This window comes from Chiroxiphia lanceolata, chromosome 16 (assembly GCF_009829145.1).
Source record: "Chiroxiphia lanceolata isolate bChiLan1 chromosome 16, bChiLan1.pri, whole genome shotgun sequence".
NCBI lineage: Eukaryota > Metazoa > Chordata > Aves > Passeriformes > Pipridae > Chiroxiphia > Chiroxiphia lanceolata.
The window spans coordinates 3020166-3043978 of NC_045652.1; the positions used below are offsets into that span (position 1 = coordinate 3020166).

At 42.7% G+C, this 23813-nt stretch overlaps 1 protein-coding gene across 3 annotated transcripts in view; it reads right to left on the reverse strand.

The window, feature by feature from the left end:
• GTF3C1 (general transcription factor IIIC subunit 1) overlaps positions 1 to 23813 on the reverse strand; it is a 39403-nt gene that overhangs the window by 2708 nt on the left and 12882 nt on the right. For all 3 annotated transcript variants that reach the window (XM_032704339.1, XM_032704338.1, XM_032704340.1), the window contains 23 exons: positions 21933 to 22086; positions 20915 to 21018; positions 20497 to 20678; positions 19857 to 20132; positions 19480 to 19625; positions 19000 to 19097; positions 17530 to 17626; positions 16593 to 16770; positions 16099 to 16231; positions 14976 to 15111; positions 13142 to 13223; positions 12307 to 12492; positions 11577 to 11734; positions 11313 to 11455; positions 11054 to 11135; positions 9750 to 9862; positions 8757 to 8819; positions 8171 to 8264; positions 7038 to 7210; positions 6240 to 6524; positions 3820 to 4073; positions 2161 to 2447; positions 1020 to 1677 (listed from right to left, as the gene is read on the reverse strand). In XM_032704339.1, coding sequence (XP_032560230.1) covers positions 1020 to 1677; positions 2161 to 2447; positions 3820 to 4073; positions 6240 to 6524; positions 7038 to 7210; positions 8171 to 8264; positions 8757 to 8819; positions 9750 to 9862; positions 11054 to 11135; positions 11313 to 11455; positions 11577 to 11734; positions 12307 to 12492; positions 13142 to 13223; positions 14976 to 15111; positions 16099 to 16231; positions 16593 to 16770; positions 17530 to 17626; positions 19000 to 19097; positions 19480 to 19625; positions 19857 to 20132; positions 20497 to 20678; positions 20915 to 21018; positions 21933 to 22086 — 4082 coding nt within the window. The remainder of the gene's footprint in view (positions 1 to 1019; positions 1678 to 2160; positions 2448 to 3819; positions 4074 to 6239; positions 6525 to 7037; positions 7211 to 8170; positions 8265 to 8756; positions 8820 to 9749; positions 9863 to 11053; positions 11136 to 11312; positions 11456 to 11576; positions 11735 to 12306; positions 12493 to 13141; positions 13224 to 14975; positions 15112 to 16098; positions 16232 to 16592; positions 16771 to 17529; positions 17627 to 18999; positions 19098 to 19479; positions 19626 to 19856; positions 20133 to 20496; positions 20679 to 20914; positions 21019 to 21932; positions 22087 to 23813) is intronic.

The following is a 23813-nucleotide window of genomic DNA, read 5'->3' on the forward strand; positions in this document are numbered from 1 at the left end:
GTTGTCTCTGCTACTCCCATTACATTATGTCATGGGCTTTAATTAGACAATTACTTAACAGAGGTATTCCTACCATTCCCAGAGGGGAACAGCTTTGCCATGTAAACCCTTCACTGGCCAGTAAGAACTCTGTGTTTGATAACAGAACTACTGCTTTTTCTCTCCTCTGCTACAGACAAGTGAAGGAAGTTAAATCCAGAAGAGTACTTTGGTAGTTTCATTTAAGAACTGCTGAGGTCTCTGCTGTTTAGACAGTATCTATTTCCTACAGGAAGGCTCCAGTTAAACAGTTCCAAGCTCTAAGATGTCAGGGATCAGCCTGCACTGATTCACAGCTGCCTCTGAACGTGGGTACTGGCAGAGCTTGGCAGGATCCCACACGAGCAGTCAGGCAGTGATTCAGCCTGAAATCAGAGCCCATAGAAACAAAACCAAAATAAAATCCCCCACAAACTACTTAATGTAAAGCTTGGCAAGAACTACTGGCTATTAGAAAAGAAAACTGGCAGTAAAAAGGAAATGAAAATGGAGTCCAATTGGGTTACAAACGAGGCTGTTAATCTCCCTGGCGTGTGCTGCTTCCTGCTTTAAGGATTTCAGGACTTTCAGCCACGGACATTCCAGCTACAGGCACACCAGCAGCGCTGTGCTTTCCAGGCTTAGGGATGTCTGGCCTTTGGACTGAAGCCAGACATGAGAAACTTCATATCCAAACACATTTCTGAAGAAGAGCAAGACATGGAAACAAGTTTCTGAGGAAAACGTATTTTTGGAGTATTTGTGAACGTTTCAGCAAAAGGAACAGGAAGGATTCTCTGAAGGAATCTCTGATGTATTTGAAACCTCCAAGACCTTCCAGAAATTAGTGTTATGCCAATTTGTCTGTGAGGAAGGACAACCTCTCCCTGGTATAGCTTCATAAAGAATCTAGGATTTGCTTATAAAATAGCACTATCCATTTGGGATCAGCTGCTGGTGAGCTAGTCTCTACATCTTGGATGCAGAGTGCTCCTACATACCTTTGGAGACTCCTGGGTTCTCCTGCAAGTAGGAAAGGTCATCATCCTGCTCACTGGCTGATTGTTCAGGCTTGGGGATCTCTTTGTTGTGCTCAGTGCTGAGCTCATCGTTCTGCACTTCAAATTCTTTGTCCTCAGAACAAGGTTGATCTTGTTCCTTGTGAGTGTCCACATCCACAGCCTCTGCAGCAGGCTCTGGGAGTTCAGCTGGGTGTTCTGCCTCCCCTCCCAGGGAACCTGCTTCTCCACCCCCAGTTACAGCTTCCTTTGCTGTGACAGGATCAGTGGCACCTGCATCGAAGTCCCTTCCCTCTGCACTCTCCAGGCCGCCCTGTGAACCCTGGCAGAGCTGACTGTCCTCCTCAAGGACATCATTTGCAGTCTTACATCTCTTCCTCGGAGGTTCTTCATCACTGACAGGTTCTGTGTCTTTTCCCAGTTGCTCCTCCTCTCCCAGACACTCCTCTCCCTTCCCTGGCTCTGCTGGGCACTCCTGGGGCACATCTGGGAGGGCACTGTCTGCCCCTTGCTGATCAGCATCTTCTGCTCTGTCCTTCAGACACACTGAGTGCAACAGCCATGGCTTGGCAAACACTATTGCAACCAGTCTTACAGCGTGGCCTCCTACTTCTAAAACCTGCTGCATTTCAATAAGGTCCTGTAAAAAACCAAACAAACAAAAAACCCCACAACAAATTATCTCAGAAGCTTTCACGGGAAAATGTTGGTTGAACCAAGTATTATGGAATTGCCATCTTTGGCAGCAAGGAAGGAGCAAAAAGTTGAAAAGATGTTTTACCCCTTAAACTTTCCTGAAATTACAGCACAAGACATTTTTCTTCAGTTTGAATTAAGTTAAAAATATAACTGGGAAAGAGTATTTTGCTTCCAAAGGTGGATGTTGGCACTTCAGGTTTCTGAATCAGCTCATTCCTACCTTTGATTAAGTGCTGCTTTAATTTTTGGCCTTCCTGACTTAGAGGCAAGATTGCTATCAGGTATGGGATGTGATCTCCTGCCCAACATAAACAGCTTTGTTCAATTTACAGTTGCTTCTGACAGCCTGGAAGCTTGTCCTGTGCAAGGGGAATACTAAACACGCAGACATCAATGTATGGAAAGCAGCTGGCTGTAAAACCACCTGAATGTACTGCTCCAAGCTCCTGGTTCTTGTAGCTTCCACCTCTTCATAGCTGCAGAAACGTTTGCTCAGCTCAGCTTTGCAAATCCCAAAGTGGGAAGTTGCCTCTATGGCCCCACGGATCTCCAGAACAGCCTCTGCATCTCCGGGGCTGTAACCACAACGTTCTGTGCACTCCTGGAGGAACTTATCAACCTCATAATCTTCTTCTTGGATTTTTATCAGCCTGGTGAAAGTTTCAGGGAGGCAGGAGATTCCCACAGCCATGTTATCCAGCAGAGAAGGAACTGCAGGGCAAAGAAAACACAGGAGTATAAGCTGTGAAACCATTGTTACTGTGCAATACACTGCAGAAAGACAAAGGGGGGTTAGAGGTGCTCTGGAGTACTCCAATTAAAAACAGAGCTCTGTTTTACATCTTCATTGTTCCACAGTTTCCTTTTTTCTTTCTGCCTTACATATCTGTGTCTGAAAAGACCTGTAGAAGAAGATCAAGCGGGTTTACAAAGATTTATCCTCCTATCAAAGTGAAGGATGGCTGGAAGGCAGTGCAGACTTACTGGTATTCTCTCTAACACTGGGTCAGCTTAGCTCTAAGTTAATGAGGGAATCATCACCTTTTTTCTTGAAGAAGGTCAAGTGCAAAATTCTAGGGGAAAGGAAGTGCTATTAATAAAAATATCTGTGGCAGATCTGTTGGCCAGATGTGGTTTAACTAGCACTTGACAATGCCTTGGCACAATTAGTCTCACAGAGCATCTCCCTGTTTGGTGACAGGTCCATCACTGCCCAGAACTGCCCCCCCCGTACAGAGTATTCAGAAGCTGAACCCACATAACCCCTTCTCCCAGTCCCTGATGATGAGGGGGCAGCTCTGGCACTGCTCCTCCTGCTCCCCTCCCTTTGATCCACAGGCTGCTCCACACTGGGCCTCGTGGGACACTCGTGGCAGCTGCACTTCCCTGACAGCCAAGGAGCAATGAGATCAGCTGTAATGAGCAGGCAGCTCAGCAGACCTGGAGGGCATGAGTGGCAGCTGAGAGATGAGGAAGGATTTCTATTTTACTTCTGCCACAACAGCAATAGCAACAGGACAGGGACAGCACCAGACCCTTCAGCTGAAAAGCTGAAGGGTCTGGATACATTTGCATTACAGCTGAAAGCAAGATGCTCTTTAAGAAGGGGCAGTGCTGATGAACTGCAAACATTCAAGCTCTAAATATTATAAAAATGTTTAAATTACTGAGATAAGAGGCCAGATAGTGGACACCACTATTTCAGGCACTTGCATGAGACAAGTAGATGAGAATTTTCTTTCAAGGAGCTCTGAAAGGTTTTGTATTTACAGAAGAGAAAGCCTGGGTGTGATATGGTATTTCAAGTTGCAGAAGGGACTGAAAAACCTCCTGGAGAAGGGGTGACAGAGCAGAGGACAGACTTCCTCTTTGCATTAACAGTTTAACACAACACGAAATACAGGCAATGCCTTGTTACCAACAAGAGGTACCTTTAAGCTGCCCATCTGTTAAAATCAGGAGAGAAAGCATTACAGATTGCATGTGTGATGAAAACAGAATGTTCCTATGAAGGGGCTTTGTTTAAATCAGTTCCTCAGCAGGGGAGGAACCTCTATGCAAGATGGGACAAACAGGAACTCACCTGGAGAGCTGAGTCTCCCTGGGACAGGGGAACACCTCAGCCTGACCTTCACCTGGCAGGAGTTGACCACGATGTTGTCACTGGGGCTCAGGTTTCTCATGCTCACAATGCCAGGGGCGTAGTAGCCTCTCATTAGCAGGTAATTGGTGTGAGAAGCTTGACGAGCTTTCACTTCTATCCTCCGCTTGCCTCCAGCGCTGTCATCCAGGTCATCATCGTCCTCATCATCGTCCTCCAGCCCTTCTTTGCCCAAACTACAGCAAGCACAGGGGGTTTTATTTGTTTGTTGGGTTTTTTTTTTCCATAATAGTGACTCACTGCACTGAGCAGAGCAGGAACACAGTGATTCTGCACTCCAGTCTTTAGTCACGGACAGCATGTCCACAGCAGGCTGATTTAAAGCACTGAGAACGAGCAACTACAGAAAAGAAAATACACTAGAAGGAAGTCCCTGGAAGAGGAAGCTCTTCCATATTTTGCAATTATATTGAAATGAACCCAAAATATCTCAGCTTAAAACGCTGAACCTCTTGATTAAAACAAAGGCAATGTCAGAGTTATAACAGGTTGTTCAGAGCCTTCAGCTTTAACCCCTGTGGTTCTTGTCTTGTCCTGGAAAGAAAGAAACAGTGTTGGTTTGACTAAGTTTATTTCTGGGAAATTTATCCTGGCTCCAACCACTACTCTTTTTTTACTTGGAGGCTGTCTGCAGTTTGGTTCAGCAGAACCTCTGTGGTTCAGCAGACACTTCATCATGAGGGAGCATCTGTTGGACACTGAGACCGTGAGGATGCTGCAGAGTCAGGCAGACAGTGTCTATTTTTAAGGAGGAAAAGGAGGAGAAAGAATTACAGACCAAAGTCTTCAGTTACTTTAAAAAAAAATTAAAAAAACCTCCACCAAAAACCAAACTGCAGACAGCCTCAGAGTAAAAAAAGAACAGTAGTAGCAGCCAGGATAAATTTCCCAGAAATAAACTTAGTCAAACCAACATTATTTCTTTCCAGGACAAGACAAGAGCCACAATGCTTAAAGCTGAAGGCTCTGAACAACCTGATGTAACTCTGAAGTTGCCTCTGTTCTAAGCAGGACACAACCAAAGGTTCCTTACAATCTTTTCTAAGGTGAGTCAGACCTTCTTTTAAAACATATTTTAAACCAGCACACATCATTTAGGAAAAGTAGTGAGTAAAGGGGTCAGTCCAGGGCTCAGTGTATTTTTGCAAATGACCCTGGTGGTCAAAGACCTTATTCAGTTTGCACAGGATCACCCAACTGGAGACACTGCAAGTCTAGGAGAAGATGAGATTTGCATTCAGAACATCTCCAGCAAACTGGAGAAACAGCCTGGAAAAGAGCAGGGAGCAATTTCCTATGACAAATGGCTGTTATTTATATAATAGTACTGTGCATTTGTGCCTCCACACTAAGAGGAAACAATTAAGCAGGTAAAGGAAAAGAAGCTTGGTAGAGTGACTCACAAGAATCATAAGCTCCCCACAGCACTGGGGAGGTTTGGCTGGGTTTTTTTTGGCAAGCCCATGGCCATTCAGCATCCTGGGATGTTTCACCTATCTGACACGATGGAATTGGCACGGACCTGCCAGCAAGAGCATGGCATTTCTTTCCTGACATCACAGTTCAGTGCAGAAGAAAATAAATGAGAAAGACAGAGATCTGGAAAACTTAATAAAAACTTAATAATGTACCAAAAACACAAGTGAAGGAACTGAGGCTGCTTATTTTAAAAAACAGAATGTTATGGGAAAAAGACTGCAATAACAATCTTCAAATGGGTTTTAAGCTGCTCTAAAGAGAACAAAGTATTTTCCATGTACATATACAACAGGAAGCAGCAGGTTAAAGCAAGAGATTTTAGTTGCACTCTTAAGAAAACACATAATGATTGAAAGGATGAAACCCACATTGACTGTGAGGGTAAGGGCTCACAGGATCAGGTTGCCTGGGGAGAGTTTCAGTTTCAGTGGTGTGCCATTACTGCAGGCTTACAGAAGAATTAAATCAAAGAGGAGACAATACACAAAAGCAATATTGTGGTGAGAGGTTTCACTGGTAAAGCTGAAACCTTGTTATAACCCTTCTCAGCCTTTGAAATGACAAGGGATGATGTTGAAAATGCTCGTGTAGCACCCAGTGCTCCCCTTTCCACATCAGCTCTGGTGGCACTGAAGTGCTGAGCAATTTAAATGTCACATGTGAGGACAAATGCAGTCCAGGGCTATAATGACAGGCACTAAGTGAAGTGCCATTAAATCTTCAGAATGCTCCCTCAGAAATAACAATTGTAACAGTATCACAGTAAAACATGTCCCAGTGCAGTGCAGGAAATGCTAATGCCTATCCAATTTCATTCAAGTTATCCCCAAACTGTGTTTACTAACAGAAATAACAGCATTTACCTTTTTATCACTTCATTTTCCACCATGGTGCTGTCCACCACAATGATCTGCTCTGGGATTCTCACGTTCACAGTCACAAGTCCCAGGGAGAACAGGGAAAGCATTGCCACACACTGGCCACCGGGTCCATCCATGGGAAATGCCACCATGCCCTCTGATGGTGTGTTTTCCTGATCTTTAAATGAGAAGTTATCTGGCTGGTCTGATTTTTCAGCGTCCTTGAGCTTCTCGAGGAACTGGAAGGACTCTGTACAAACGCTGCTGGGGAAGCGCCACGTGAAAACCCTGGACAAAAACACAAAGAAGCACAAACCTTCCACAAGCTGTTCTTACTGAGCATGAGTTTAGTATGAATTTTAGACCCAAGGTAGCACAGAGCAGCCACACAGCTGAAGTTCCACATTAGAGCTCGTGGCCAAGTATCTTCTACCCTTGCTTTCACAGTCCTTGGACTAGTTCCAGAACCATGTAAAAGTCAGGTAACAGAAAGCAAAGATGTCATCTTCTGCTTCACAAGAGTGCTAAAGAAATCCTTCCACCACCCTAGAACTGTGCTGCTGCATCTCATTTCCTCTCCATGTGTCTTTGTAAAGTCCTGCCTGGCACACTGGGCTCTCTTCCCTCACACCCAACAAGGACCAACACACACGGCGTTACCCTCCCCTTCCAGCCTCGGGTCGGGCTCTTTGCTCTGGACACTTGATGTGTATTCTGTTCTCCAGGCCCAGCACAGACCATACCCAGCCTGGCAGACCCTCTCCCTGCTCAAACCCCAGCAGTGCCTGCTGTGACACCCACCTGTAGTAGCTCTGGGACAGCTGGTAGGACATGGGTGCGAAGGGCAGGGCCCGGTTCTTCTTGGGCCCCAGCGTGTGGTTCACCCGCCGGCGATTCACCAAACTCCTCTTCTGGCACTCCAGGAAAGCCTTCACCAGGATGTCATCCTGGTACTCCTGGTACAGTCGGAATGTCTGCAAAAAACACCCCCCTGTTCAGTGTAAGAGGCAGTTTTAGCTCTGTTACACTCAACCTACTTGAGGTTCACATTAACTAAATGGATATGAAGCCTACAAGCCAGGATGTAAATGATACATATAAATTCACTTAACTGCTGTTCTGTTCCTTTTATGGGCTTCCAGACTTTCCACAGTAAATGCCAATTAAATTAACTAAATACTACAGAACACTTGATATTCAAAATGGGATCAGGCTCCTGCTAGAATTATAGATGTGAAAAATGCTCCCTCTGCAACACATTTTGGTAGATTCCTCCCTCCATTTCACCAGGAACACAGACTTCTGTGAGCTTGGCTTTCTAGGGATCCACTCTTGCCTCCACTCTTGCCTGCTGCTGAGAGTTAGAACTCCCTTTGAACTGCTGACCTTATTTAAGACCTGACTGATAGATGATGCATTTTTATGGTCCCCAACCCTGAAGGAAAGGCTCCCCAACACCAGTGTTAGCTGGGTATTAGGACTGTCTCTGTGATATCTCCTCCAGATCATTTCAGCTGCTCAAGTGGGCACTAAATCATGATACAGTTTGACCCAATGGAAGGGATGTGGAGTTTATTTCACACGGTTTTTGGGAATTGCTTCAACCTCACATCTTTAATCTCATCCTCAGAGAGAAAACAACATACTGAAAATCTGCCCAGAATATATAATTTCCTAAAAGCAGACAAGAACACTCCTCACAGAACAGACATAAATCTCAGTTTCTGGGTTTCTTTTCTCTCATCTGAAAAAGGAATTTATCAAGGGAGGGAGGAGAAACTTCAGGGTTGTATGACCACATGTAGATGTGGCACCTGGGGAACAGTTTAGTGGTGGCCTTGGCAGTGCTGGGCTAATGGTTGGACTCGATGATCTTTTCCAACCTAAACAATTCTGACAATTCTGAGCAGTAAAGTTTGGTCCAGACACTGTACCTGAAATGACTGACAAGATTCCATCTGTCTGTCTGAAAGTGCCAACGTGCTCTGAATCAGATTCTGTAGCACTAGAAAATGAATATCATAAACGCTGAAAGAAAAAAAATAGAAGAGAAAAAAGTTTATTCATGGTGATTTTTGACCATGAGTACCAATAAACTAACAAAAATACACAAACTCAATCACTTCCTTCTAAAATAGATTACAAAAGGCATCAGATCCTACAGCTGAGGATTGCTCATGTAATCTGTTACATTTTCCCTGACCTTCCTCCCTGAATTTTGCATCAGTCCAAATCATCTGACAAAAACCTAAGTTCTCCTTATTAACATCTCCTTCTCTTCAAATACAGCACCCACATACAGTTGTCCCAATGATAACAGACCACCATTTTGAGGTCATCACTGCTGCCATTTTATCCACCAAATCTATGCCCCCACAGCCTTGTGAAAGTATTGTTAATAAATTTATACACTACAACAGATGAAAAACTAATGAATTAAGAGACTATTTATATGACTCTCACTGATGTGAGACATGGCCTTGGAGTCCTAATGGGAAAAGTGGTGGTGCTGCTTCTCACCTGCTCAGATTATCCTCTTTTGTGCCTTGATTTGTGTCTTCTCCGATTGCCAACACCCGAAATCTGGATGAGGGAAGGGAAAGGAAAACACTGAAACAAGAGCAACATTCTGTGACTGTGCATCACCCCGAAGCCCAGAGGCTGATGAGCACAACTGCTAATGAGGCAAGTGCTGAAACAGCACAGGGACTGTGCTCCAGCAGCCTCAGCACAAGGGTCACACATTAAAAGAAGTGTCCAGATCGATCTCCACTAAAATATCTGTTGACAAGAAGATAAAACTCATGGACAGGAGACAGTCTGGCACTGTAAGGATTTTATTGAGGTTCTGGACTTCTAGTTACGGTCAGCAGCACTTCTGCTGTAATGTACAGCTCTTCCCAAAATAAGAAAATTTACAAAGCTGCTAAATTTGGTATCATTAAATGGTCTGAGACACAAATTTTCCACACTGCTCTTCAAGTGTTATTTATCACGAAAAAGTTTAACAATCTGGAGCTGCAGGATGCTGTACAAGCCTGAGTGCCCTTCTTTATCAACAGTTTTAGCAGTGCTGAGGTGATTCAGCTGAGCAACCAGCTACAAATTGTGATCTAAAATGGGGCCAGTTAATCTGGAAAATGCTTAAGGGGAAGTCTTCTATTGCATTGAAAAGTTACACCTGAGTAGCACCATCTCAAACATTGAGGATTTGACAATTTAGGAAAATCTGATACTGTGAGTTTCTGGTTTAAAGGTCTTCTTTAGTAAAATGGGAATGGTTTAAAATCAGCAAACTTGTGCAAGTAACTCAAAATCAGTTATATGTATTCAGAAAGTGTGGATTTGAAAGAAGCACTGCTTGTTGTATTTACTAAAACTCCTTTTGATACTAAGAGTACAAGCACCAGAGGGTGTAAATCCTGCCCAGTGGAGAAGGGGCTGCTCTGACTTGCTGCCCCCTCTCACTGCCTCAGCCCATGTGCAGAGTCAAAAGCACCATAACTAAAATACCTGGAAAACAGTTCCTGCAAAGTGTCAGGAATCTCAAGTTTGGGATTCCCCAGGGTCGAACTGAATTTCTCTTTCAGCCTTTCCACGAACTCCTTAAACTCCTTTGCACAAACCTTAGAAGAGACAGAAATGTTATCAACTTCAGTTTATTAGGGTGGGAAAAGACCTTCTGCTTCTAAAGTGTTGATGGAAAATTCTTGTAGAAATAGCTGGGTTTGAATTATCAAGGCAGAGACAGTTCAACAGCCAAGAGGTTGCATCAGAAAGCTCCGTGGAGTTTCTGTTTGCTGATTTACTGAACAGTTGCAGGTTCCATCTGTAATGATGCTCACAGCTACAAGCCAACCACCATGAACATATGTTCTAAACCAATTTACTGAATTTACAGCAGAGAATCTCTTGCTAGAGCTTTGTTTAAGCTTCTGTTCAAGTCTTTTTTTCCCTTCATACCCTTCAGGCTTTCCCATGTTCTCCATTAAGTCTGTTTGCACGAGCTTGGCTTGGAGAACACCTGTTACATGGGAGGAATGTTCTCTGGAAACAAGTTTTTATTTGCTTCCAAAGACAGACTTTGGGGATGGGGACACATATATTTCTTTCAGTGATGTTTAATCAGTCAACAGCTTCTCTTCCTTTAAACAAGCATGAGTTTACCAACAGAACTAATGGGCTTTTGTGACAATAGTATGAACTATGTTATTCCTGGATAAAAACAATATTGATGTGACACTGTTCCAGTTCTAAAAAAAATCTGAAATTCCAAATGGAATTGTTTGCACTGAAAGTGTAAACAACTTCTCAACTTGAAACTGTGGTTCGTTTAAGCCATAAAAAGCTCAGAAATGAAATAAAATTTTCTGGCTGATCAAATCAAGTCTTATAAGATTTGCTTGCATTTCTGCACTCATCCACAGAAGGCTGTATTTCAACATGCAACTGGGGTAACAAATAAGAAATTACAGAGCAAAAAGGCTTTCTTGCTCAGATAACAATAAGGCTGAGAGGATAAAAAAAAAATCAGCAGATAGATGTGTTTAGTCATGGATGTTCATAAACAAACATACTGAAAATACAAATTTTTTGTTGTACAGGAGGCTGTTTATGTGCCTTTGGAAAGCTGCCTGTGTTCACTTTGCTCCCAACCCAGCAATGATGCCACATTTTTGCAACGATGCTATTTGTAAAATGGCTAAGGATTCAAGGGAGGGATAGAGAGGAAATCACAGTAATTCAAGCAGTGCAAGCACTCAGTAATCCAAACAGAACAAAGTACTCCATGACCTTTTGGAACACTTCCCTCCTACCTGTGGATCTTCATAATTATTTTCTCTGTTCATGAAATCATCGATGAGGGCTTTATCTTGGTAAACCTCGGCAAGGCAAACTCTGCAACAGATACAATTGAAGGTGTTGTCCAGAGTTGAAGTTTTCCCAGTTCAGTACAGATTTGACAGTTGAAATTTATAGGTCATATGAAACAACAGAAAACCAGAGAAGGACCATGTCCCTTCAGTTAATTTCAGGAGAATTTAGCCTATACCTAGGACATACAAAACTTCTTACTTGTAATTAAGGTAAGTCTGTGGATTCCTGACAATATAACGAGCTCTTCGTCCAACGGAATGAGAGGTTTTATCCAGGGACTCCTCGAAGCTGGAATGCATGATATCCCGAACCACCTGCCAGGGCACAAAGGGCCCTTTGACCTGTGGGAACAACAAATGTTCGGGGTTCAACTCCAGCTCTGGAGTACACAGGGGATGGTGGGAAGCAGGATGGACCCCTTGGGGTGTGCTGAGCACGCTGGGTGAGGGGTCTGTGCCACACCTTGGCGTTGAGCACGTGGCTGGCGATCCTGCACAGCATGAGCAGACTGTCCTCCTGCACGGTCCAGGTGACACGGAGCCGGGTCATCCTCAGCAGGGCACTCTGGTCAGCCTCGTCGTGGTAACGCAGCCTTTTGCTTTTTTCTGCAGAATCCTCTTCTAAAGAAACCCAGAAAAAAAAAAAAGAATTAAAGACAATTATCTCGGCACTACGTATTTTGATTAATTCAAACTGCCAGCACGGCGCCAGCACGAGTTTGAAGGAACGAGAGACAAGAGCAGGGAAGGAAGGAGCAGTTCAGAAGGCAAAGTGCATTAATGCCTCTCCCAGGAATGAGAAAACAAGCACTTTAATTGGCAAACTGACAACCCAGAGCATCACTCCATGAAGAATCTTTAAGCCAGCTATCAACAGTGGATGATGAATTGCAAGGAGCTGGTCTGGCACAGGCACCATTAGGATTTCTCCAGTCAGTACAGCACAGCAGTGCAGCCCTGGCCCACACACAGGCCATGGGTACAACATGCTGCTGTTTTACCCCAGAGCTCCTACACAGCCCCAGGGCACCTGAGCCTCCTCCCTGACAGAGGGAACCCGAAGACATGGCCAGTAAAGCTCCCATGTCCCAGCTGCAGACCGTGTCCCACCTTCAGACCGTGCGCCAGTCACATCAGCTTTTCCAAAGCAGCCTCCAGCATCGTAAAGAATGCTGCTTTTCCCTGTTTCTTACCTTTCTTTCTCTTCTTTGTCTTCTTTCCAACCTCCTTCCTAAGCCTCTTCCTCTTCTGGCTTTTTCCGCCTCTCACTCGTTTTGTTCGATCCTGGGTTGGTTCTTTACTTATTTCAAAACATTCCTCCTTCTGGACAAGTAACTCTGATCCTACCTTTGCTTCTCCCAAAATGCTAATTTTGTTACCTAAAATGACACATATTGACAGCAGTGGAGCTTTAGAGCAATGACATTCTACAGTATTAAGGTATAAAGAGCAAATGCCCAAGTTTCAATATGTTAAAGGACAGATGCCCTCTCAAAATTGCCCTTTTTTTAGTCATGTCATTTCCTGCCCCTTCTCACAAAGTAAAATCCCACATTAAATGAGGAATCATCAAGTAATTACTAAGTTTAATGTACAGTGCAGAAGCACAAGGGAACAGAGCTGAGGTTTTATATTCAGCCTGAAGCTTTTCCTCCTCCTTAACTCAAACGTTAGGCTGGATAACAGTGCTGCAAAACATTGGTCCCTCTAGACTTCCTGCAAACTGCACAACAGAAATTACAAAGGCTAGAAATTATTGTTCTATAAGAAATTATTTACACATCTATTTTACAGCCCCAGAAGTATCCTAGATCACTGTAAGGAGACAGGAACAACCCATGTCATCAATACTGGATAAAAAAAATTATTGTTCCATATATCCGGAAATAGGGAATGAAATTATTTATCTATTTTACTGCCCCAGAAGCATCTTAGATTACTGTAAGGAGACAAGAATAACCCACATCCTTCATGCTGGGTTTGACAAGGACAGTAACAGCTACAGCAGAGTTTCAGAGCCCACCTTACCTCCAGTACTGAGTGGCAGGGGGTGTTTTGTTAAGAAGGTTTGGAGTCTTGCTGTCAGTCCATTTTCAGAAACTGTATTTTCCTAAGACAACACAGCTTTAAAACAGGTGATATGCAAAAGGAGTGCACTGTTTTTAGCAATACTATGCATTACATCCTGTGAGTAGTGTCAGAAAGAAATTTTCAGCATAAAGGAAAAGATCCCTGGCTACAATGAAGAACTCATTTGTCTTATTACTCCCACATATTAGAATGGCTCCAGAGCTTTGCTTTAATCAGACTGTAATGACCACTAGATTATGAAGGTTAGAACTGCAGCAAATCTCCTCAATTTTAACAGGAGTCATTACTGGAAAAGAAGTGCTCAAATCTTTCATTGCTGCAGAGGCTGAGGAGAACTTGCTGTAAACCAGTCTTTTTTCAAAGCATTTTACATTCCAAAGGAACTTCTAAAACCCACAAAACCAAACTGCAAACACAAATGCTCCTACACAAATGCCTCCTACACAATATTCTGCCCATCTGAAATCTGAGCCTGAACTGATTGCAGTGTATTGGGAGTTTTGCCATTCTCTGCAAACCCCATTTCTCTTGTGTGGAGTTCACTGGGGGCTGAAGTTGGTCACAGATGCAGAGGGGAAAGCAGAGACTGAAGAACTGCTGGAGGTCCTGTTAATGCTGAACAACCAGGAGACTGAACAGCAAATGAAATTAGGAGGGAAATGATCCTGCCTGAGGGGAAAAAATTGGCAACTCTAATTTTACATACACTGATAGGCTCTGATTTGACCACTGCTTAGGGCAGAGTAATTACAGCCAGTTCTGTGAAAGTCCCTGTTCAGTGCTTGGTAATGGTGAAAAAGCAAAGGAAATGTAAGGAATTCTTAGGGAAAAAGGCAACACTGTGTAAAAATCCGTGGTTGGCCACAGCCTGAAAGCACTATGTGATGTATTTCCACCTTAAAAAGGACACAGTAGAACTATAAGATGTTAAAAGAAAGGCAAGAATGATTAAAGACAGGATGCAGTCCATGCTGGGAATAGTAGATGTCAGTTTTGAGAAAAGGAGGTGATAATGGGAAACATAAGAGATGTTTAGAAAAATCAAGTGAAACAGAAAGAGCAATAGAGAATTGTATTTCTGCACAGATTCCCTTAGCACTACAATTATGAGGAAGCTTAAAGCATCAAAAGGAAGTGGGGACACATAATGCACTTTGCTACATGAGGTTGGGGATAGTAAAGATTTATATGTGCTCAAAACACAGGCAAATTAATGCTAGAAAAAACCCTAAAACTATTAACTGCTTTGAAACATCAGCTCCACATTTAGAATGGCCAAAACCTGCAGGCAGCTGGGAGGATATTCTGAGGAAATATCCCTTGCTCTTACAACCTTCCATCACAGACAGGACATTAGCCAGAACTGGGATGGCCATTCTCATTTGCATATGTTGGGCTCCATATTTTTATTTTTGTTTTTATTTTTGTCCATATGTATTTCCTTGTTCTGGATGTTTCAGTTTTTGTCTGACAAGTTCTACATTCCAGAAAGGCAAGAGGTACCACTGAATAATCTACACTGCTTGATCAATAAAGTATTTCTCCATTAGTTGAATGCACTAACAAATTTACCATCAAATTCAGTTTTCAGATAAAGTTTATGTCCAGTTCTTTCACTCACTTCAGCACCAAGATTTGACAATATTTGGCATTCCTTACTGAGACACATGACTGAGAAAGCACACTGTAAGATTTTGGTCTCAGTATCTCAACCTTAAGAACATTAAAATTTGGAAAAGTCACTCCAGTATATAAACTTTAAAATACCCACCTTCCTGGTGTTATTGATGATGTAGCTTGTCCAGATCCAATTGCGTTTCAGATGCCCGTAAAAGCTGGAATCCAGACCTGCAGCTCCCAACCCATCTCCAGGGATAGATCCATCATCAACCACCTCTCGGCTGCCTCTGACAGCAAGAGAAACAAAACACACAGGTAATTATTTGGCACAGAGGGCCTTCCCAGCTGCTCTCAAGGGATGTGTGTGCAATTGCAGAACTCTCCCCCTGCCCTCCTGATTTAGGGGGCAACGTTACACCATCAACTGAATCCCAAAACTGTTTCTTGACCTTAAAGATGTTGCAGTGATCTCCAGCCTAACTGCAAGTGAACACCAGGTATCCAGTTTAAAAGATTTCTTGCCATACAATAGAGATCATATGCAGAAGCTGACAAGTGAACCCAACAGAATTTTTTCCATCAGCAAGGATCAGTGCAACTAGGTTCTCTCAACATCATTACTTTTTAAAGATCACTTGATGTATCTACTCGTAGAATATTGGCAAAGATAAACCACAGTGCACAGCACAACATAAAGAGTTTAACTGGTGTTCTGTGTGGCTATCACAGGTTGTGATTAGGCAGAAGGTGGAATGCTCCAGAGATCACTTCCAGATCACAGTGTACACCAACACCATATTAGAAATTAATCTGTAAACAATTACAGCCAAGTGCAGCACAGAAGGACAGAATCCAGAATGTGACACTGGGGAGCTACTGAAGCTGCTTGAGATACCATGATATAACACCTGGGAACAGAGAATCTCTAAGTTTATTACCCCTGGCATTAACAGTACTTAGGAAGCACTCCCTCGCTCTCAACTTTGCTTTCCCCAAGACTCTTGCAACACACATCTGTACTACTTTAAAAGGAAATCCAACACCTGTTTATCCCATTTCTCCAGCATAAAAACCTACTCAGTAAAGTAACTTAATGTAGTTACATAACTACATGTCTTTTAACCAGATACTCTCTGAATTACACACAAACAGCCCTCAACACCCAGCTGAGATGCTCAAGGCTGAACTGCTTTTGCTGTTAACATCCTCAGCACCAGGACAGCTCTTTTTGCCCTCTCCATTCCAGCAGCAAAGCAGGGATGAAGGTGACGTACGTGGTGTATTCCAGCATCGCACACTTTCGCTCCAGATTGTGTTTATTCACTGCTGACTCTTGTTCCATTTCCACATCCAGTGCAGTCTCCTCCCCTTGATTACTTTTCTTGGACCGAGGACAGCGGACAACTCCTGGACAGACAAACAGGTTTGACCATCAGCATGAGAAGTCAGACTTCAACCCACTTTCAATCCACCCTGCGACGGCAAACTACTGCTCCCAAACAGCAACAGTTTTTCTCACAGAAAGGGCTATTAGCAATTTTGTTACTTCTAACTTCAATTTTGATACTGCTCTGAGAATTTGTAGTGGATCACAACCTCACAGAATTATATGGACAGAGCTTCTAGCTTTTTTTTTTGCTGTGTGGGGCAACTTGACAAGGCATTGGAAGTGACAAAACAGAGCCTGCCTGTTTAAGGGAAGGAGGAGCAATTGTGGTGTGCCCAGAAGAAACAGTAGAGGTGCTAAGAAGCTGGAGTTTTGCCTTACCCAGGGGTGTGTTGAGGCAGACACACTGCAGATCAAACCAGAAGTTCTCCACGTCCTGCAGGGTGTTGAGCACGTACAGGCGCCGCTCGAAGGGGCGGCTGCTCTGCGCCAGGTTGTAGTGGAGGTCACAGATGGTGGTGTCAACAATCACTGCATTCCTCTTCATGTACACAAACACCTGGCAAACACAGCGTGGTTCAGGCTGGGGGGTAAAAACCATCGGAATTCCCTAATTCACAGCACACACAGTCTAGTTTAGGACTGGTGGGCATTTTCTGTCTGCTGTTTTGAGAGAGCGCTCTCAGAGGAGACACACCCATTCCCACCCTGTGGCATTGTATTCCCAAATTTCCCCTGACAGCAATCCAGAAATTTCCTTTCTAGGTTTAGAACAGTTTGTTTTCCCTGTTATGAACAGGATATTCCAAGTTTCCACAGAGTGACTATTTCCAACAAGTCCTCATTCAGGATTTGAATAGATGTGTTTGGGGGCCTAATTATCTTTCTTATCCTCATGAATTATGTGTTGGATCTGCCTTCTCCTTTGCATGTGCTCTCTATTTATAAGAAGATGCATATGGATGTCACTATTTTACTCTGATCAGTGACTTTCTTTATTCTGTGTCAGACATCCAAAGCTTGACACCTTGATGGATAAGAAGGTGGAATGCTCATTTTTCATAAGTATTGCCAGTCTGGAACCTCCTGGTTCATTATTGTGTGCATTATGCATTTGAGTAGTGTCCTTCCAGAGAAAGGCAAAAATTATCTACACAAATTACAGTCACTTGGAGCTGGAGGTTTGCACATACACCTGAAACATCAGTATTTCACTTAACTATTTAAGGTAATTCAAATCCCAAATCCTGCATTTATTTCAGAAGAAAAAAAATCAATGAATAATAACTGTTTTTTTTAATTTTTTTTTTTTAATTACCTGGTCTTTGTCTTGAAACTTCTCTGTTGGGCCAAACTGTAGCAGTCCCATGTAACATAATCTTTGAAGGTTTTCTATCACTGAGAAGATGTACCTCCTGGAGCAATATTAGGAGTATTACAATTAACACTCATGAAAACAGTAGAAATGATAGCAGAAAACACAAGATTTTCATGCAGCAACTTGAACTTTAAGGAAACCATTGATTTGTAGAATCTATGAAGTGGCATTTTCGCTTGGATTGTCAGCCCAAAGGTCCACATTTTCCTTCCTCAAATCACAAACCCAATATTTTAGCCAAATACTAAGTAAAATTTTGCTAGCAAGGATGAAAATTAGCCAGAAATAACGTGTGTAAAAATGAACTAAAAATGGCCAGAACACCAGCAGATCTGCAGATAATTTCATGTTATGTAAAGAAGACAGGAGTAAGAAAACATGACTGCTAAATACAGACCTTCATGTGTGTGCATATAAAGAACTGGGCAAAGATTCCTGTAGTTCAGGTTGTTTAGAATTACTGCAGCAAGAAACTGCTTTCAGCTGGTTATAGCTCTGGCAGAGCAAAAAGGGCAACATTTCCCATCCTGCACATCTACTTCTGTGGAAAAATGCTGGAAGTTGCAGGAAACTTTTGCAGGAAAGTTTCTGAGAGTTTGTAACAAATTAGCTTTACCCACATTTAACTTCACTAAGATCTCTAATTAAATGCAGTTAAGTGGGAGTGGTACTTTGGCAGGGGTTTTCCCTGGAGGTCAGAAGGATCAAGCCTAGAAATACTGAAGCAAATGTGGCTGAATTAGAAGTTTCAGTGAATGCAGGAGTAAAGAGACAGCTTGATTATGTGTCACATTGTTTTGCATAAACCCATCAGATGGAGTCTGCAGATTAAAAAAACCCAAACTGTCAGCAATGACTTTCTGGGAAAACTAACACGGTGCTCTTGATTCCATACATTCACATCACTTTCCTTTAGTGTTGCTTTCCCTTCCTATCTTCAGTCCACTCTCAATTTTTAAATCTCCTGGATGAGGAATGGCATAGCATGGCAGACATGGCACTGAGAACATGAGGAGAACCTGAATGGTGTCTGTGAGAGGCAGGAACTGGGAAATGTGGCGCCTTCTGAAAGATTTATGAAGGACAGCAACACTTAGACCCTATTAAATTCTGAATTTAGCAGCAGTCAGGAGTGTGTTTTATACAGAAGCAACATCCTGCTCATGAGTTATGAAGGACAGAACCTCCCAGCACTCAAACACTGCCTGACAGCATACATGAATATTGTTTATTAGTTTCTTATTACCTTCTATTTGGGAGAGAAAAATACAATTTGGCACACCATTCTTTGAAGATTGATGATCCTTGTCTTAAGTAGCAAAGTTCTCTTTGACACAAACAGGAAATAAGTGAGAAAACAACCACTGCTGCTTCCTCTCTAGAGCCACTTACTTTGACTCATCTACTTACCTTTTGTAGAGAAGCTGCTGTCGGACTGACCTTGGAAGAAATCTGATCAGAGTGTGCTTTTTTAGTGGATCATTTAAAAAATCTTCCAGACCTTCCACCTAGAATTATTTTAGAAATTAATCAAAATGAAAAATATAAGTAAGCATATCTAAAATATAACCATGCTCTAAAGCATAAAGCTTTGCTACCTGAACTGTTTACTGAAATATTCTCTAAGCAAATGTTACTGCTTTTGTAAAATGCTTAAACATTATTCTAGTTAATCAATGAGGCAGAAGATTCAGTGAGATTTTAAAAAGCTATTGGCAAAATACTAGTTTAAGAAGTTGCTGTATTACAGAGCTATACATTTTTTCAGTGTTGTCTGTAAAAGCACCTGCTTTTTCTGTAGAAGACAGAAGTGTCTCCTCTCGAGGGTCTAGTTTTGTTAAAACAGATTAAAGGGGGATTTGTTTAAAGGAAAACCAAAAAGCACCATACCTTGTAGCTGACTTGTACTATCTGAACAAAGACTGAGAGAGGCAAGCAGAGGAGAATGTCACTGACAAGAGCCCATCCAAAGCCAAACTCTCTGTGCATGGGGACAGGGGGGATGTAGCGCATCCACGATGAGTCATCCACGTACACTGGGAACACAAAGAGTGGCTCAGCCTCAGCCCAAACCTGACAGTTACACCAAGAGTTTTACTGGGAGGGTTCAAGCAGAATACAACTGGTGGTTCACAGTCTGGAAATCTAAAAGGATCTGAAAATTCTCTAACCTGTTGATTTTCAATCCTTCCTGCACTAGACTTTTACCTATTTTTCAGTGTTGAACCATGGCAAAATCTAGTAAAGTCAGGAGTGCCACTTCTTACCTTTCTGATTAGACAACTCTACTTCAGTCTCCTGTGCAGAGGTCTCAGGATTCACCACAGTTGTCACAATTTCTAAGGTCCCATCTGGTTGTGCTTCAATTACAGCTGCATTCTCATCCAGCCCTTGACTGCTGCCTTTTTGCTCACCATCAGTACCTCCTTTTTGCTGTGTTCCATTTAAAGGGTGTCCATAAATTATGTACCAGAGGAACATGTGGACCATTCTTAAACGGGGCATTTTGGGAAGGAAGCCAAGAGAGCGCCCAAGTCCTGGAACTGGAAGGGAAGATTAAACACCAAACAGAAACACAAAGAGGATTAGAACAGGAGAAACAGCTACCCGTGCAAAATGAATGTGAAGAAAGCTGGAAGGAAAGATGGGCAGTTGAAAGTAAATATAATTTACAAGTAGTAAAGTAGTAGAAGTGAACAAAAATACTCCAGTTCACAGTTGTAAAGAAAAAAAAAGCAGCTAAGAAAACATTGGATTGTGAGGTTGCTTTAACGTAAATCCAATTTTTCTTCTATAGGAGAAGAAAAAAAAAACCCACTTGTGTCTTAGGAGAGCCCAACATCTGAAATTATTATTATTAATAGATGGAAAAGTGAAAGATGACAGAAAAGCCCAAGTTGGCTGTACCTGTAACAGGATGATAGTTTTTTAGCTGTGTTATGCCCATTTTTTCATCAGTTTTCCTTGCTCGACTATTATCAGCTTTAGACGAGCTCTCTTGCATTTCTCCTGAATCAGGAACTGCTTCTTGCCCCAGGCTTTCTTCCTCACCATGGTCCTGGGATGTTGGTGTCTGGGGAACTTTAATCCTGTATTAAAACCACACTTTGGTAAGAATTAAGCAGAGTTCAATTCCTCTTCTTTCCTGACTTCAGGAGATATTCAGCACGTTGCCGCTTCCATGACTCTGTTGCCAAGGAATATATTTTTCTTTTGCTTACCTTGTGTTTATTTCCTCTGCATGTTTTTGCATGCTCTAGACAAGCCAAGCTCCCCCCAGTCCATCCCAACCACCCCAACCATCCCACCCATCCCTGGGACTTGCCTGTTTGCAGTGGTTGAGTTGCAGATTCGGAACCGCACCTGCTCTATGGCACTTTTTACCAGGGGATCACTGGGACTCACTGAGGGATGCACAACAAACTCCACCTGTTCAGAGCAGCAGAACACAAACCAAAGGCATTTATGGAGATACTGGCTCTTAAACAGCTGCATAAATGAATCCTATGAAGGTTTAATAACTCATAGAACATTAACATTTTGGATGAAAACTCCCGTTGCTAGTCTGTAATTAAGCAAGAGGCCACAGCACATTGTCTTTGTACCAATAAACAGTTAATAACATACATACAAGCCTCAGGACTTTGGGGTTTTTAAAATTTGAAGTATGTGGGGAACAAACACTTCAACTTGTAAATATTAGGCTGAGAGGGATAAATGAAAAGCCAGACCTTGCAAGGCCAAACTAATACATACTGTTGCTGAAAGCCCCCACACAATTCAGATTGGTAAGATTTTATATATGCCCTATAGTAATTGTGCAGCAGGTAATTTTCAAGACTCAATTCTCTGCTTATTTCACACAAGAGTAAGTGACATGTCTCAGCTTTATAACCACAAATATTTTACTTCCACAAACCTCACCAACAGTGGATTTTTGTTTTTTAAAAAAACAGATCACCTTCTATAAATTTCACCTCACTTAGGATTTTTCATACACTCTTGGCTCTCAAAAGGGGTTTAAATAGAATTATGGTGCAGCCTGACAGGGCAGGGAGAGAACCATGAACCACAGAACTGATAAGCAGCATAACCTCTCAGAAAGGAGATTCAGAGACTTTGATCTCTGGACTATTCCTTGGTCTCACAATTATCTGCAGCACAATAACTGAAAGCAGTGATCTGGTTTTCACAGTAGCTTAGCTTGGGACACGAAGCTTCTGGGCAGCTTGATTGTGGGCTCTGCTGCAAGCAGTGAAGTCATCCATGTATTTCAGTAAAGAGGCCCAGAACATTTTGATAAATCAGAAGGCTGTGAGCAAAGCTGGTTCTGCTGCCATCACCTTTTTGCTGATGCCATCCTGGATGACCGTAGTGCGATAGAGCCTCAGGAGCCCTTCCCGCGCCAGCTTCTGCACCAGCCGCACAATGGACTTCTTGCAGCACTTAGTGGAGACACCTTCCTGCTTCTCTTGATCCATGACCATTTTCTGAAGCCTAAAAGATGCAAAAAATACCTTGCATTTTAAGCCTAGCAATGCTCAAACTACCTAAGCAGTTTGTTAGAGGATGTGGGGGGAGTGGGTGTTTTCCTCCTTCGAGCAATTCCTGATCTCTTTTCCCTTTTGCTGTAGACAACTGCTAACTTTGCCTTACATTTCAGCTCTAGTTTCTTTGTACTCAAGCTCTTCCTTGTTAGGGGAAAACTGCTGTTCTGATGACAGTGAATTCTCAATGCCTGATTGCTCTGTGCATGGCTGTAGGGCAATTATGAATCCAGCCTCCCTAAGGTCAGGAAAACCTACAGTTTTTTTAGGTGGTGATTAAACATATGCAGTCTGTACTTGCAGTTGTGAGCTCAGTTCAGCTTGAGGCAGAAAAAGTTTACTCAGTGGCATTCAGAGCTCAGAAACTACTCATGCATTCACAACATAAGTACAGATACACATATCCTATCATTTGGGGCCAGCTCCCTTCTTCCCTTGCTGGAGATGGTAGGAATGTGCTCACACCCTACTCTCCTAATTCCTGTTCTCATGCCCTTTTTCACAAATGCCCCAAGCCCTAATTCTGGACTCTTTTAATCCTGGGGGGTCAATTCTGAAAAAGATCTGGAAGGGTAAAAAGAGAATGAGGCAATAATTGAATGCACTCATGGACTTCGACTTTCCTGAATGAGAACCACATCCTGGTAACGAGCAAAAACACCAACAAATTTCCTTGGCAGACACTGGGGAGGGACAGAACTTCCACTGGTTCTGAGGGAACTTGTGAGTGACCTGTTGGCAGCACTGAAAGAGACAGCAGAGACCTGAAATATCTCCCAAGCCTGCACTTGGATGTGACTCAATCAATCAGTGACAAGGCTGGTGCCAGAGGAGGCTCTAATTTTACAACACTCTGCAATTAAACAAGTTGACAGAAGGTTTCAAAATTCTCAGACCAGAGGAGAATAAGGCCATGATTTCTTACTAAATTCCCATATCAAGCAGCCCTGTGTGTACTGACATGACAGGATCTTACATGCTGCCACAGAAGATGGATGGTGCAATCCTATTTGTGACAAAGTACTGCCAATTTAGGACTCCAGCAGAGCACCAGAATTTCCATTTCTTTTTGAAGGTGAAATCTTAAAAGGTTGAAAGACATTATAACACTTAGGGAAGTATCTTTACTCCAGACAAGGAGAAGACATATAACCATACTATATAAAACTGCAAAGAAAAGCAAACTTTGAGGGCCCTGCTAGGATGCCAGTGACCAACAATGACTGACATGGAGACATGAGTCTCTGCTGTCCACGACAGAACAACACAAGAATAATCTCTGAAATGATGCAGAGATAAAACTTATGCAGATGAAAGAATCTTCAAGCAAAGAAGTGCTGAATGTGGTGGCCCCAAGCACTGGAATACTGCAAATGGATAAAAAAATTCTCTTGTCTCTATTTATGAGACATACACTGCATAAAAGTACATTTGTGTAGTTATCTGCAGAGAACTATTATTGCTTCCAAACAGCTGATCAACTTTTAAGATTCAGCCCCTCCCACCTTCCATGTGCCTCCTCTCCAACATTATAGCCTACAGAATCACAGAATCCCCTGAGATCATCAAGTCCAACCTTTGATCCAACACCACCTTGTCACCCAGACCATGGCAGTGATGCCACATCCAGTCTCCTCTTAAACACCTCCAGGGGCAGTGACCCCACCACCTCCCTGG